Raw genomic sequence first — 15,455 nt, forward strand, 5'->3', positions numbered from 1 at the left:
ACGTAGCGTAATCCAGCTCATTTCTATGTTTCTTATGTGTGTAGAATATAAAAATTATATCCCATACAATCTTTTTATTACAAAAGCAGTGGAATGTGGAGCAAGGACAGAACCAGAAGAGCAGAGAGAACTCCGGAACTCACCACAGAACAGGGGTTCTCAGCCCCGGTTATCTTCCTGAGGGTTGGGCGCAGATCTAATGACTAAACTTCATCTCCTTTCCCATCGTTTGTCCTTCCCCTGTTTGAGGTGCTGCTTAGTAATGACGTCTTTCATGGGCAGCGTTGGGGAAGGGTGAGGGGCGGGAAGAAAAGACCTGGCTAGCTCTTCATGGCCTCATCAGCCTGAACTAACTGAATTCAACAAGTCTCAGGTTACCTGAGAACCGTTTCCTGCGGTTTCAATTTAAAGCTGCTCAGACAAGACCACAAGTGGTGTGCAGGAGACTGTAGGAGGGCAGGGAATCTGATGATCCCCACGGCATGAGGTGTGGAGGGCCTCGTGGTCCCTCACTCTTTATCTATAGCATGGAGTGTGCGTGTCCATTACATTCCAGGCAGCGTTTTTAGGTTTGCAGGTACAGTACTGAATACAGATGAAATCTTGCCACTCGTTGGCTTACATCCTAATGAGAGAAAAGAGATAACAAACAAATAGACAGATGTTGAATTCTGAAAACTGGAAACCCTCACTAGCCACATGTGCCCCCAATGTGAGCAGTGGAGAGGCAATGAGTGAGGTAGAGATGCATCCCCCGGGAGCACGTGGTCTCCTGTGGCCTCGTTCAAGGCCTCTGCTGACAGGGCTTCTACTAAGGCGCTCATGCATGGGCCCAGTGAGCTCTGAGAGGGGGCACCTGGAGCTGGCCAGCTGAGCGCTCTCCTTTGGGCTGCCTCTGGGTCTGGTTTCTCCTCCCAAACACTGTCTGTTGTGGCTTTGTAAATCTCAAAGTGAGTTAGAGACCAGGCATGATGATCTCTGGCTTCCAAATCTGGCCTCCAGGATGGAAGCTGGGCCCAGGAGACAACTTCAGCCTGGGCGCAGAGAGCTCCATTTACAATACGGTTTGCACGAGGTGAACATTGTCACTTAGAGCCTGCAGCGCTCCTTGACCATCTTCCCTGAGTGTTTTAAGGGATGGCTGGGTGGAAAGTTACCATGCATCTCAGATACCAAGTCCGCACAGAGGGGCTTCTCTCTCATCAAGTGGTGGTTTAATTCTACAGGCTTTGATTTCTGGGAGGAAACAGTCACTACGGAAGAGTTTAGAGAGAGAGAAGTGATTTCCCTGAGGTCATATACTGTGGAACGCTACAGTGCAGCTTTTCAAGAGTAGAGTGTGCTCATTTTCTTATGTTTTTATGTATTTTAGGTGGAATATAGAAGTTTCCCAAGTTCTTCACAGTCAGAGGTGAGCTCTGCATACCTTAAATATGTTACCATCCTTTGTTTGTGGATAATGAATGCTTTTTCAAAAATTTGACACTCACAATCTTATTTTTCAGATTATACAAGCGATACAGAATTTAACCCGTCTCTTATATAGCCTTCAGGTAACTATGCTTTGACCCTGTGAATGTTTCTCTTCATGCAACTCAGTTTATTCGATGAGTCCTGGACTTTAAAAGTTAGAACATTTGAGAGGTAGTGAATGATCTTAAAAGAACACCAAGCCTCACCCCAAATGTAACTCAGCTAGATGCTTTGAACTTCACCTGGTTTTGTAATCACGAGGCATCACCACTACTACAGTTTATACCATTCTTCTCTGAAACCATAAAACAGTTCATATCTTTAAAAAATATTGATGAGTATGATCTGGCTTGAAGTTTACAATGAATCTCTTTCTTAGGTGAGTATAGCATGACTTCACATTTTCTGGTGAAAACTTAAATTCACACCTAAACTTTTTTCACTTCCACATGTGGCCTTTAGGCCTTTGGGACAATTAAATAATTCATATGCTCTTTCATTGTTTTCTTGGTTCATCCACCTAACATTTATTAAGTTCCCTCTCTGGGCCTGGCACTGTGATGAGGGCCAAGCACACAAGGACAAGTGGTCCGCAAAGTCTACCATCAGACGGCTCACTGTCTGTCCAGGAAAGACAGGCATTGTGAAAATGAGGACTCTAAGGCTGGATGATCCCTTAGGTCGTGCACAAGAAAGGCTGAATACATCCAGTTGCTTAATTTGTGAGTTAAAAAACATTTTAAAACGATGTGAAAGCAATGTTTATAAACAGATTTATAGAAAATCTTGATACAGGTACATCAAGTAAAATGACTTGTGATTTTGTGAGAGAATTACTGTTGTCATGGGGGTATGTATCCCTCTAGGTTTTTGCTGGTGTTTTTTTTGTTTGTTTTTTGGGGTTTTTTTTTTTTTGCGGTATGCGGGCCTCTCACTGTTGTGGCCTCTCCCGTTGCGGAGCACAGGCTCCGGACGCGCAGGCTCAGCGGCCATGGCTCACGGGCCCAGCTACTCCGCGGCATGTGGGATCTTCCCGGACCAGGGCACGAACCCGTGTCCCCTGCATCGGCAGGCGGACTCTCAACCACCGCGCCACCAGGGAAGCCCCTTCTAGTTTTTTGAATCATTTTATACATACTCTTGGAACCTGTACCTTTCTATGTCATCACTTGCCTCTATAGCACGATTTTTAATGGTTGAATAATATTCAGGGCTACAGAATGTATCCATTCCTCATAGTTTATACTTTTGTGTTAATAACAGTCTAGCACACATCCTTGTGTACTGATCTCTTTGAACATATGTGAGTGTTTCCTTAGGATAAATTACTGAAATTAATTTTTGAGGTTTTTGATAGACATTGCCAAAGTAATCAGCACTCCTCTCTACTTGTCCTCAATTTGAAAATAGGTCAAGTTAGCTCATGATCTTAATTTGCATTTTTTTTGGTTACTTCTGAAATTAAACGTTTTTCCCCACTGGTTTATTGTCATTCATATTTCATATCTTATCCCTGTTGAATATTAAAAGAAAATAAGGAAAATAAAAGTCTGATTTTAAGGTTTGTTTTTTTTTAGATTATAACACATTTCTCTTTATAATAAAAGTGAACAGAAAATCAGTTAGGTTACAGTGGAATAACAGGAAAAGTAAACTTGACCTAATTAATATACATAAAATAATACACACAAAAACTGAATAATACACATTCTTTTTGAGTACACCTGGAACATTTCAAAAATTTACCATATTATGGACCACAAAGTAAGGTTCTACAAATTTCAAGCAACTAAAATCATACAAAGTATATTCAAGGGTCACAGTGCAATTAATTTAGAAACGAGTATCAAATATTCTACTGGAATATCTCTGTTGATTTAGAAATTAAGAAAATATATGCTTAAGTAAATCAGGACTCAATGAAGAGAATATATTGAAGATTATAAAATAGTTTTAACTGAAGGATAATAAAATTACTAAGTATCAAAATATGTACATTATAGTTAGAGTCATGCTTAGAGAAAATTTAGAGCTTTAAAAAGCACATATTCAAAAAGAAGAAAAGCTAAAAGTCAATGAGTTATGCATCTATCTCAAAAAGTTAAAAAACAACAAAATAAAATCCAAAGAAAGTAGAGGGAAGGAAGAAATAAAGTTAGCATAAATTATATAGAAAATAAATAATAGAAAAGATCAATAAAATTCAGATATTGTTTCTTTTAGGACATTAGTAAAATTTTTAAAACCTCATATTGATACTAATGAGAAAAAAAGAAAAAGGCATGAAAAAATCATTATCAGCAAGAAAAAGGGGACATGGACATAGATTACATATACCTGGAAAAGTTTACAATAGGGTAATATGGACAACTTGTTGCCAATTTGAAAATGTTGAAGTAATGGAAATTTCTATTTGAAAATAGGTCAAGTTAGCTCATGATCTTAATTTGCATTTTTTTGGTTACTACTGAAATTAAACTTTTCCCCACTGGTTTATTGTCATTCATATTTCATATCTTATACCTAATTGAATACTAAAAGAAAATAAGGAAAATAAAAGTCTGATTTTAAGTTCTTACCAGAAAAAAATATCTTGCTACATTTGCTGTTTTCTTATTAATACTTTGCATCAAGACTTCTTTTATGTTCTATTGATCATCTTCCTATTCTTGATCTAGTACCACTATCTTATTGATTAAAGTTCTGGATTACATTTGAATGCATGACAGTCTCCTCTTATTATTTTCCATGTTTGTCTGTATGTTCTTTCATAAGAGCTTTTGAATCAGTCTGACAAATTTCTTAATCTTCTGCTGAGACAGTTAAATTAAAATATTACTATATTTATGAATTAAATTGGGGAGGATTGACAGTTTTGCAATAATTGGTTCTCTTGTCTGAGAACATGTTATTTTATGTTCTTCTGGAAAGCTTTGTAATTGTCTTCATTTAGGTACTTTTTTTTTCTGCTAAGTTTATTCCTGGATATTTTTGTCTCTTTGTTCCTATTGTGAATGGAATTTTTTTTTTTTTTTTCATTCTGTTTCCCCAATGTTGGTTGCTGGTATAAATACAGGTATTGGTTTTTTATATATTTTTTAACTGGCCAACTCATTGAATTTTTGTTTTTTTGTTTTAATAGTTTTTCTGTTGATTCTTTGGAGTATTCCAAGTAGAAAGTAAAAAATTGAAAGTAGTGGTATTTTGGCTACTCTTCAATAATTATATCAATTTCATTTTCTTGGCTTACTGCTTTGGCTAGAAATTCTGAAATGTCTTAAATAATAGTGGCAATAGTAAGCATCCTTGTCGTATTCAAGATTTAGTGGGAATGCCTTTAGTGTCTTCTATTAGATATGCTGGTCTGGGGTAGATGGTCTTAGAGATTAATTTCTCATGTAAAACAAATATTCTTTCTTTTAAACTTTAACTGAGAAGGGGTATAGTTTGCGTGCACTTCATTAACTTTTGGGAGATGAAAACATTGAGTGTCCCAGCTTGTGTTGCCTGATGAAAACACTCACAAGGTCATATCTCTTCTTTTCAACCTTGAATGCAGCCCTCTGTGGATTCAAGGTTCAGAAAAGCTGGATGACCTAAATGACCTAGTTTTTGCAACACTAAAGCAAATACCAAATTCTATAGTGGGTTCTCTTAACCAAAGCTTTTGAGCTGGTCTAAGGATATGGGCTCTCAAAGATTTCTGTTCATGGCACAGTCATCTCTTTTGAAGCTGAATGTTTTATGCATGATTAAAGTTTTTACAAAGGATTTTTGAATCAGATGAAAATGAAATTTGATCCTATGTTAGAAGAATAGAGATGAGGTATAGGCAAGGCAGAAAGGAAAGGACACAGTTCAGCTGAGAAAAATTAAGAGAGAGCGAATATACATGTATAACTGAATCACTTTGCTGTACAGCAGAAATTAACACAACATTGTAAATCAACTATACTTCAATATAATTAAAAAAAGAAAAGGAGAGAGAGTGAATTGGGAATTTTCCTAAACTTCAAAAGCAAGCGTTATTCTCTGTCCTAAGTGTAAATGTAAACTTTAAATGTGAAGATGAATATCCAGTCTTCAGATTTCACCTCTCTGCTACAGAAGGGAGTAGTCTTATCCCAAATGTTACATATATATGAAGAATACTTCATGGTAGCATTTAATTAATCGAATTGTAATCCTTACGTGAGAGTTACCATTGCCTGTAGCAGTTTTGGCGTATAAAATGTTGGATTTTTTGTTTGTTTGTTTTACTCTGATGATGCCCTTAGGATTTGTTAGAATTAAGTGGTGATGTGCAGCCTACGGTTTGCTTTAGCCAGGTCAGCAGAGTCCTGAATGGCTTATTATTTCATATTTAAATATCAAAAGTATTAGTACCTCTTCTCAATGGTATCATTGTTTTCTTTATAATAACTGCTAAAAGACATTAATCAAATATTCATGTGAATTTGAAATTTTTTGAATTGATTTTCAAATTTAAAAACATGAAGTTTATTTCAAAAGGCCCCACTGAATACATTTTTGAGACTTACTCCAAGACAAATACCAATTTAAAATATACCTTAGTTCTTTAACCTTCAAAAGCGTGGGAAACTGCTGAGTTAACAAATAACTAATGGTCAAATCCCCATCTTCCCAGCATCTGTTACATGGACAGCTTTTTAAATTTTTAGGAAAGAAAAATGAGAATTTATCCCTAGGAGAGTAATAATTTCTCATAACGAGTCACAACATACACACACATACCCAGTATGTGGCCATTTTCAATTTGTCCCTTTTCTGTTTCTTTGTGCTTTCACTGGGGACTTTTAAAATTAAAAGCTTCCAGGGGCATTTCCAGATATTTTTTTGTTTTGTTTTGTGGAATCCTTCCAAAACTTGTCAGTTATTTCCTGTGATACTGATGCCGTAGACATCTTTTTGTAGACAGATGCCGTAACTCAAAATGTTTTTTTAATCTGGTTGGTAATGTCCTCTGGGTTTTAGAGTATCTGTGTCCCTGGTTGGTAATGTCCTCTGGGTTTTAGAGTACCTATGTCCCCTGAAGCAGTCCAGCCTCCTTTTAGCACTCTATTAAACAAATGAATTTCAGCTTAGTGTTTTGTGCATGACCTTCCTGCTATAATACAAAGACATAGCAGTAATGAGACTAGCTTTACCATTTATACATCTCCTAAACATGATATTAACTGCTGTTCTTGGGCATTATATTATAAAAAAGGTTATTTAGCAAAGCTTCCAAGTGGCTGACTTTTATTTTTATGTCTTCATGTATGTCATATAGCTTAAGTAATTTCTGGTTTGAGACTCAAAGGGTACTACCAGATTTATATAGATTCTTAAATTCTCCTGAATTACTGACTGTCAAGACCTCAGAAAAAGAATGAGGCATAGCACAGGAATGCAGAGTCCTGTGAATTCAGGTACTGAATTCTTATTGCTTAAATATTATCCAACAACCAGCAACAAACGGCATTTCCAAAAGAGGCGATGAGTATTGCTTTTGTGCTTTATTTCTTTTGTGTATAAATTCCAGGCCATACCACTAAGGAAATGCAGACAAGCCTATTTGAAGTGCCAAGGTCAGTCTCAGGAGGTAACTTAGAACAAGGACAGAGATATTCAGAGAAAATAATTTGGTCATGCTCTTGAGGTGGTACCAACCCAAGGTGCACACGGTACGGACGCCTTTGCTTTTTTTGCCCTCTGCTCGGACAGGCCGCCTTGACCGTTCAGGATAGCCACATTGAGGTGCACAGGCTGGCTCTCCAGCAGCAGGAGGGCCTGTCCCCCGGCCCCTCTTTCCGAGGCAGCCCCTTTCAGGACGAGGAGAAGCGCCGAAGCCTGGAGAAGCGGCGGGAGGAGCTGGCCAACCTCCATGAGCTGCAGCAGCAGTTCCAGCAGGACCGGCAGCGCTGGCACCGCAGGTGCGACCAGCAGCAGCGAGAGCAGGAGGCCAAGGCCAGCCGGCTGCAGGAGCGCGAGAGGGAGTGCCGACTGCAGGAGGAGCTGCTGCTGAGCAGCCGGGGGCAGCTGGACCAGCAGCGCCAGGAGTACCAGCAGAGCCTGGAGCGGCTGCGGGAGGGCCAGCGCCTGGTGGAGAGGGAGAGGGAGAGGATGCGGGCCCAGAAGAGCCTGCTGCGTGGCTGGAAGCACAGCCGGCAGAGGAGCCTTCCTGCGGCGCTGCCTGGAGGAGGCGTGGAGGTACGGGTCTCCCTGTGCTTGCAGAAGCAGCGTGTGAGACGGCCGTGGTCGTGGTGGTTCCGGAGCCACTGACCACACGTCTGTCTTTTTCGCTGCTTGTGTGAGAGCTCACAAGAGTTACTTGGTGTGTAGGTAACAAAAGCTGGGACCCTTTAGAGACAATACATATGCACCTTGACTTGAAGTATGGACACGTGAAAGCTCTGGGTGCTGCTGGACCATGGGTTCATTGTACTCTGAGAACCCCTTACCCGAGGGAAGAAATACAGACTAGAGCTGTACCACTGAGGCGAGCTTTACCCTGGAGGCACGCTCACCGTGAGCGTAGTTCGAGCTCCCCTGTATCTGCTCCAGTCTTCAGAGTTCTGTATAGATTTACCTTTCAGCAGCTCAGTTAAGCTATTAATGTTCATAGGTACTGAATTTAACAAGTACACTACTATTCCGTTATTGCAAGCTTGTTCTCTTTTTATAAATTTGACCTTATAAATTCAAAATCCATTTCACTAATGACAGTTAACGTAAGTAGTATACTAATTAATGTTTGGGCAGGATAAAGCCTTTCCAAAAGTTCCGTGTTTCATTTTGCACCCACTCTAACCATACTTGACAATTCCATTTGTTCCAAGAGTTTACTTTTCTGTACTATGTGCACATAGATACTTTTTATTTTTTTTATATTCTTTTTTTAATATCTTTATTGGAATATAATTGCTTTACAAAGTTGTGTTCGTTTCTGTTGTACAACACAGTGAATCAGCTATAAGTATACGTACATCCCCATATCCCCTCCCTCTTGAGCCTCCCTTCCACCCTCCCTATCCCACCCCTCTAGGTGGTCACAAAGCGCCGAGCTGATCTCCCTGTGCTATGCGGCTGCTTTCCACTAGCTAATTTACATTGGGTAGTGTATATATGTCAGTGCCACTCTCTCATTTCATCCCAGCTTCCCCTCCCCCTCACTGTGTCCTCAAGTCTGTTCTCTACGTCTGTGTCTTTATTCCTGCCCTGCTGCTAGGTTCATCAGTACCGTTTTTTAGATTCCATATATGTGCGTTAACATACGGTATTTGTTTTTCTCTTTCTGACTTACTTAACTCTGTATGACAGACTCTAGGTCCATCCACCTCACTACAAATAACTCAGTTTCGTTCCTTTTTATGGCTGAGTAGTATTCCATTATATATATGTGCCACATCTTCTTTATCCATTCATCTGTTGATGGACATTTAGGTTGCTTCCATGTCCTGGCTATTGTAAATACTGTACATAAAGTTGTAAAAGTTGACAAGCTTCTAAGAGTGATCTGTGTTATATCTGACTTTCCTTTCAAGTTGGCTAAATTATATTTATTGCAAATACTTTATGTATACATGAATGTCTTCAACTTTTATTTAGCAAAAGTGAAAATGCTATTCCCTTAAAGTAGAAACACTTTAATGGCAGTGAGCACACAGCTGCATGTGTCTTTTCATTTGATTTTTATTTCTTTTAAGATATGCTGTGTGTTGCCAATTGAAGTTTTTGGTACTAGCTCATTAAAAGGGGATGGGAGGAGGGAGTCAAGGGTAATATCCTTTTCCACCTCACTCATTAAAATCTTGATTGCTAAATTCTGTTAGGAATAAATACTTTATAAAACTGGTGCAAATTGCTGGAAGAATTATTGTGTTTTTTCTTTTTTCTTACACAGGTAATGGAACTTAATCAATCTGAGGGTTTATGTCATGAAAATTCATTCTTCATCAATGAAGCTTTAGCGCAAATGTCACTTAACACTTTGAACGAACCAACTCCAGCAGATATCCATCAGGATGCCACTTACCCCCCAAGTATATCTCATTCCGATTTGGTAAGGACTAGTGAAAATCAAGTAGACCTCAAGATGAACATTTCTCAGCCCTTGGACGTCAGCCATGAACTGTGGATAGCCGCTGGGTCCTGTCATCAGATACCCCCTCTCCACCAAAGCAGCAAGGATTCTTGTAAAAATGGTAATTAATACTTTAAACATCATCTGTATAGTTTCCACAAGGAGCTGTTTTTCTGAATGGTTGGCTCTTCTTTAGAGCAACTCAAAGTGGGCCCTAGAATGGGAATAAATTGGTGCTGATGAGCTGGACTTTGTGGCATAAACTTTTCTTTGGGGAAGTCTGGGGGCCATCACTTGTGAGCATTGAGACAACTAGACCATGGTTGGAGGGCTTAGAGGATGCCACTGAGATGTGAGAACCAGACAGGGTTTTTAGGTCTGTGGGTTAAATAATAACTTTCCTTGAAAAGTGAAGCAACTTGATATTTATTCCTCACTGTAGACCCAACCACATCCTGATACACATACTTGTTGACTCTCAGAAATAAAAGATATGGACAGGGTTTGTGGTAGGGCTTTATTGTCTCTCGGGGCAATTTCCTGCAATGTTAGTAAAATCTTCTGTACTGCCGTTAAATACCCCAAATGAAACTGTTAACATCATTTGTCATTGTAAAAAAAAAAAAAAGGTGTTGTGTCTCCGTAAGTACCTCGTAATGACACAATTTGCTAATCCCATTAAAGCATTTGCCAAATATAAATGAAAGGCAGCTCGAGTTACCAACTCCACATGAATCCAAATGATTTAACTCTATGTCTATTATAAATTGTTTTCTGTGGGATATGAGGTAGGGAATGAGAAGAACTCAAAACCTCTCTACCGAAAAACAGATGGCATGCAATAGAATAAACAAATGGCTGGCCACATGGATGGGAAATAAATCACCGACAGCAAAATGTTTCAGAAACGTGAACCAAGCAGTGGTATAGAGCTCTTCAGAACTGGACAGAGATTGGTTTCCATGCTTCATAGTTATTCTTAGTTTGTCAGTAGGATAATTTGTCAGCAATGAAAAGGTTTAAATGTGTTCAGCCTCTCCGAATTAGAGAGTAAATAATTCTGACACTGCCTGAAAGTAGATGTATTACTAACCCAAAGTATGTTGATTCTTAGCAGTGGATAATTCTTTACATTGTTCAGTCATTGCTGTAACATTCTTATTTCTTGTCAGCATATAAGAGAGAATGAAATAGTTCTTTAAGTATCGTTTCAAGTATTCCTTAAATAAAAAAGAAACAAAATGGAACAGTGAATTGGGGTTTAAAAAATGGGCAGAATGTAGCAAAGTGTAACCCCTTTAATGTATTATGTTACAGCCCTAACACTACAGAGACCATATTGCAGAATGCCTTCTCTTGATACATGTTGCTTTGCTGTGTTGAATTCATTAAGTTGCTATCTGCAGTGCTTTCTGTGTTGTCACTGTGATTTTGCATACTGGCTTTGGGGTAATTCAGAAACTCAGTTTGAGTTAAACCACATTACACTTTTGTTTGAAAGAAGTATTTCTGCTTTTTCTGTATCTCCTACCTGTTTCTGTTGACTTGTGCTTTAAAGTAGAAAGCTTTTAAACATTTGGCAGCCTGCATACAGGAGACAGAACATGTACTAAGGAAATAAACAGTAATTATATACAAAACCAGTGTCTCCACATGTAAGGAATTAAATATAGCCCAGGGAAATGCTGAGAAAACGTGCTTCAGCTTCAGATGTTGTGTCCAGTGTAGGCCAAGGACACTCAGGACATTGATAGAAGAGAGCAAAATCAACTCTGGCCTTCCTCTCTCAGGAGTGTCCTGGTGTGTGCAGGAGGGATTAGATCAGAAATGCAGTGTGGGCTGTCAAGCGCTGGAGTTTTGCAACTGGTCAGAAAACCCTATTTACGTTTGTTTACTTAAGCGTGATAAGCAGTTTCTGGAGGAGAGAGAAGAAAGTCAGAGATTAAGGAGGTGGTAGGGAAGTGGAATGAAAATAGGATATATATTCTTAAGAGGCTTGTCAGGGCCAGATAAAATTGTTCAAGCCACTCCAGAGTTTTCACGGTTCTTAGAATCGAAAGTAGCTCAATGGGCTTCCCTGGTGGCGCAGTGGTTGAGAGTCCGCCTGCCGATGCAGGGGACACGGGTTCGTGCCCCGGTCCGGGAGGATCCCACATGCCGCGGAGTGGCCGGGTCTGTGAGCCATGGCCGCTGAGCCTGCGCGTCCGGAGCCTGTGCTCCGCAACGGGAGAGGCCATAACAGTGAAAGGCCCTCGTACCGCAAAAAAAAAAAAGAAGTAGCTCAACATAAGCCACCGATGTGGTCTTCACTAGACTCTGCTTGTGCTGTCCACGTAGGCCGGGGGGGAGGGGGTGGGAGGCGGGAGGGGGGGACAGTCCATGTGCCAGAATCAAGGATGATGCCATGTCAGTGTCCCCTGCTTTCACATTTGCTCTTGTATCTCTGTGTGAGTGGTCATCAGTGACAACTACCCTGGCTAACGAAGTTTGCCTCTCCTGTTCTTGGCTGGTGTTTTTGTTAAATGTGTGTTTAACCGTGCTTTGGTTTCATCAGTAGGCCCTAAGGTCAGCTGTTTTCAGGCAGCTCCTTAAAGAATGCTTTGCTCTTTTGTCTGGTCTTGTACTGGGTGCCTAAGAGCAGCTCAGATAAGTGGAGATGGGAATTTTGGGAGCAGTAAGCCTGGTGGAAAAAATTGTATGTAAATAAAATTCTCTAACGTGTTTAGCTGTCACCTAGACTGGAATTTTCATTTAGTTTGTTCAAGCCAGCTTCACCAGACATTTTCCTGTGCACTTTGTGTTCAGTTGGTTTTTCAATATCTCCATCACCACTGCCACCACTGACAGTTATATGACACTTGCCAAACTTCAAGCACTGTGCTAAGGTCTGACATGGAGAAATTCATTTAGTACTCACAACCACCCACTGAGCTGGTTCTGTTATTATCGCCATTCGAGGGGGGAAACTGAGGCACAGAGAGGTTCAGTGACTTGTCCAAGGCCACAGAGCTAGTAAATAGCAGAGCCAGAGAGGAACTGGGAAGACTGGTTCCGGAGCCCATGCTCTGAACCATTACACTGCACGTTGTTAATTTCTAGAATGCTGTTTTGAATTGTCCTTTTAAAAGAAGTTGGAGTAGAACTAGAATAACTCCTATTGTAATATCTGGCAGGATGTTCATGAGGAAGGTCCAGTTCTTTGTTGTTGTTTTCGTCCCTTCCTTCTTTTTTTAATATTACCATTTGGAAAATATTTCTCAATCATTTGGGCTGTGGTGGCCAGTGCTTGCATGAGCTCTGAGGATCTTCAGATATAAATACCCTTCAGCTTCACTTTTTTCCCATAAGACACATTTTGTTAAGGGTCATTTGTTTCTCTAGTGTTGCCTAACAATATCCCTGTGTTACTTGTAAATATTTTTTAAGGTAATACTTTATAAAGAACTTTACTTTCCAGTTTTGGAAGTTGTCTCATGAACAAAATTCTTGATGTTTGAACATTAGATCCAAGTTGGTATTTGATTTTATTTATAGTGGAAGAGATGGTTGGCTTAGGAACTTAATCTGCACTCCTCTGAGGGACACTAGCCAAGACTACAGAAAATTTGAATTTCTTTAAACAATATAGTCCCTGTAGGACAATTGCTATGTAATTGGCCCCATGAAATGCTCAACTGTATTAGTCTTCTTAAAGGCAAAACCAACAAAAAACATTCTTTCTGTGCCTTTTTTTTTCTCTCCTAGCTTTAGAATTCTAGGACTATTTACTCAGTGTCTCTCTTAGTTTATATTTGCCTTTTTTTCATTAATCAACAGAGAAAATACTTTCTGGTATGATAATTAATCTGAAATCTTCTTAGTCTCCCTTTTCAGTTATATTTTTATCTGTACCTCAACATTTGCAGGTTACCTAAAAAGTTCCTTTTCAATGTAGTTAAAGCATCATAGTTTTGCCATAACGCATATGATAAAATTTAAATCGAGAACCAAATTTCATGCCTTAGTCACGTAGTTGACATTGGAAAAAGAATAACTTTATCAAGTTTGGACTCCAGAAGAGTGTTTCGCTTTGCTGCTTGTTAGAATTTGGTGCCCATCAAAATATTTTCAAATTCAAAGCATTGTATTCAGAATACTTCATCTTGGCAATGTTGTTATATTTTTTTAAATACAGACAGCTGCGTTAAACTTTCAATGACATGTTTTTTACATATGGAAATAGAATAGAAAATTTCCAAATAAAAGGCTATGCTGTAGTTAGTATTTAAGTAATAGTCTTTAAGAAGTGAGTACGTGATAATTTCTAACGTTTTAAAAATATTCTATGATTCAGAAATGGGTACCTTATTTGTGTTATCTGTGTGGAAGGAAGCTTTATTAAAGACCTACAGGCAATTTCCCATAAAACTGAAGCTGGCGTTAGATCATATAGACTTCAGTGACAAAGAAGTATTTGAAAAGGTGGATGTGTAAGTTTGCTAGAGCTGCCATAATCAAGTTCTGGAGGCTGGAAGTCAAAGATCAAGGTGTTGGCAGGGTTGCTTTTTCTGAGGCCTCTCTTCTTGGCTTATAGATGGTTATCGTCTCCCTGTCTTCACATGGTCTTTGCTCTGTGCAAATCTGTGTCCTAATTTCATCTTCTTAAAGGACATCAGCCATATTGGATTAGGACCCATCTTAATGACCTCACTTAATTACTTCTTTGAAGGCTCTATCTTCGAATATATTTTGAGGTAATGGGGGTTAGGACTTTAATATAGGAATTTGGGGGGGGACACAATTCAGCCTTTAACACAGGATAAAATTATTATTTTCTCTTTGCTGTTTTTAGGTGCCATGAAAGCTTTAATTTTTTAAAAAATGTACCATATTTGAACTATAATTTAACAATCTGAGCTTTTTTTTTTTTAACTTGGTTAGGGGAGTGAAGTAAACTTTGTTTAAAAAAATGCGTCACAGTAAAATTGTGGTAAATATCTAATTCTTTATATTTGTAGATATAGGTATCTGTTATCAAGCCTGTGTCAATACAGAAATTAGGGCAGAAAAATGTCTATATATTCATTAGGACATTTTCCCAAACCTAGACCTTAATTAAAGAGCTTTGGGAATTTTGAACTCTCTATATGATTGGGAGGGAATATTAGATGCCTTTATTTTGGATTGCTTAAATAAAACCAAAGCTGAAGGGTTGAGAATATTCATATGATATCAAGTTATTATCCAGATATATCTATGGGAGTTTGTAGAAGTCAAAATTGGGAAATCATTGATCAGCTCTTTATCTTTTCTTCTAGAATCTTGGCTATCACTTTGGTTAACATTTTAAAGGAAATCATAAATACTGCTTGCTCTCGGTCATCTGCGTTATGACAAGAGCATAGATAATTGGGCTCAAAGACTTAATTTTAATTTTTCTCACTGACAAGTATAGATGATTTTGCAGATTTTGTACCAGGAAAGGGAAACATGCCATTTGCTTGTAGAGCCTGGTGAGCCAAGGGTGCTGACTGCCAACTTCCTGACTGCATAGTTCTCTGGGGGCAGGTTTGCTATGTGAGCCAGCTGGACCAGGGCCATCCCGCCTTAGTGAATAGAGCCCAGTACACAGCAGGAGAGCAAAACCAGCAGGTGGGTGGATTCAGAGGCAGCCAGCCAGCCGTGTGGCTGGCTGTTCATCCCCGCCGAGCTTCCAATTTGGTTTGAACAAGCTGCTAAAGTGGGAACCTACTCAGTATGAAGGATTCCAGGGGGTTAGGCCTGACCTTGGGTCATCCTTAGCTTAACCCACCCTACATACAAGTACATATATGCATACATGTACATACACACATATGTGGTCTGTGGGTTACATATTTGACCTCTCTAGTACAGTGGGGCTTTACTCTCAAAGTGA

The 15,455-nt window shown here is 39.3% G+C and overlaps 1 protein-coding gene across 6 annotated transcripts in view; it reads left to right on the plus strand.

Annotated features, from left to right (window-relative positions):
* ARHGEF28 (Rho guanine nucleotide exchange factor 28) overlaps window positions 1-15,455 on the plus strand; it is a 278,789-nt gene that overhangs the window by 241,005 nt on the left and 22,329 nt on the right. For all 6 annotated transcript variants that reach the window (XM_019929841.2, XM_019929844.2, XM_073802206.1 and 3 more), the window contains 4 exons: window positions 1,373-1,411; window positions 1,506-1,553; window positions 7,201-7,686; window positions 9,380-9,680. In XM_019929841.2, the coding sequence (XP_019785400.2) occupies window positions 1,373-1,411; window positions 1,506-1,553; window positions 7,201-7,686; window positions 9,380-9,680 (874 nt within the window). The remainder of the gene's footprint in view (window positions 1-1,372; window positions 1,412-1,505; window positions 1,554-7,200; window positions 7,687-9,379; window positions 9,681-15,455) is intronic.

This window comes from Tursiops truncatus, chromosome 3, assembly GCF_011762595.2.
Source record: "Tursiops truncatus isolate mTurTru1 chromosome 3, mTurTru1.mat.Y, whole genome shotgun sequence".
Taxonomy (NCBI): Eukaryota; Metazoa; Chordata; class Mammalia; order Artiodactyla; family Delphinidae; genus Tursiops; species Tursiops truncatus.